The sequence below is a fragment of the Penaeus monodon genome, chromosome 25 (assembly GCF_015228065.2).
Source record: "Penaeus monodon isolate SGIC_2016 chromosome 25, NSTDA_Pmon_1, whole genome shotgun sequence".
Classification (NCBI taxonomy): domain Eukaryota; kingdom Metazoa; phylum Arthropoda; class Malacostraca; order Decapoda; family Penaeidae; genus Penaeus; species Penaeus monodon.
Window position 1 is genome coordinate 38,238,994 of NC_051410.1, and position 413 is coordinate 38,239,406.

The following is a 413-nucleotide window of genomic DNA, read 5'->3' on the forward strand; positions in this document are numbered from 1 at the left end:
CAATATTGATTTGTTTATTTCAGGGATAGCTCTCCTCGCAGCAGCTTCAAAGGACAGGAAAGGAAGACTCTTGGAAATCCTTGAACGAAAGGATCTTAATATCAACTATTCTGAAAAGACAGGTAATTTATATTAAGGATACCTTCAGTTGCATTTCATTGAGTTCAGTATTGATTTGTTTTTGTTTTGTTTTGTTTTGCTAATTATTCTTTTTTATTCATTTTATTTTTGTGTTAATATTTTTTTTATTCGTATTTTTTTATCAATGATGATTTTTTTCTTCTTTATTACTATTTCTGTCTTCATTATTTTTTTCTTTTCTTTTTTTTTGTTCATTACTATATCTGTATTAACGATTTTTTTTTCTAAATCATTACCATTTTTGGTGTTAATGATTATTTTTTTATATGGTG

The 413-nt window shown here is 25.2% G+C and overlaps 1 protein-coding gene across 1 annotated transcript in view; it reads left to right on the plus strand.

The window, feature by feature from the left end:
* Positions 1-413, plus strand: part of LOC119589396 (ankyrin repeat and KH domain-containing protein 1-like) — a 2,939-nt gene that overhangs the window by 1,533 nt on the left and 993 nt on the right. The window contains exon 2 of the mRNA XM_037938011.1: positions 24-122. Within this exon, the coding sequence (XP_037793939.1) occupies positions 24-122 (99 nt within the window). The remainder of the gene's footprint in view (positions 1-23; positions 123-413) is intronic.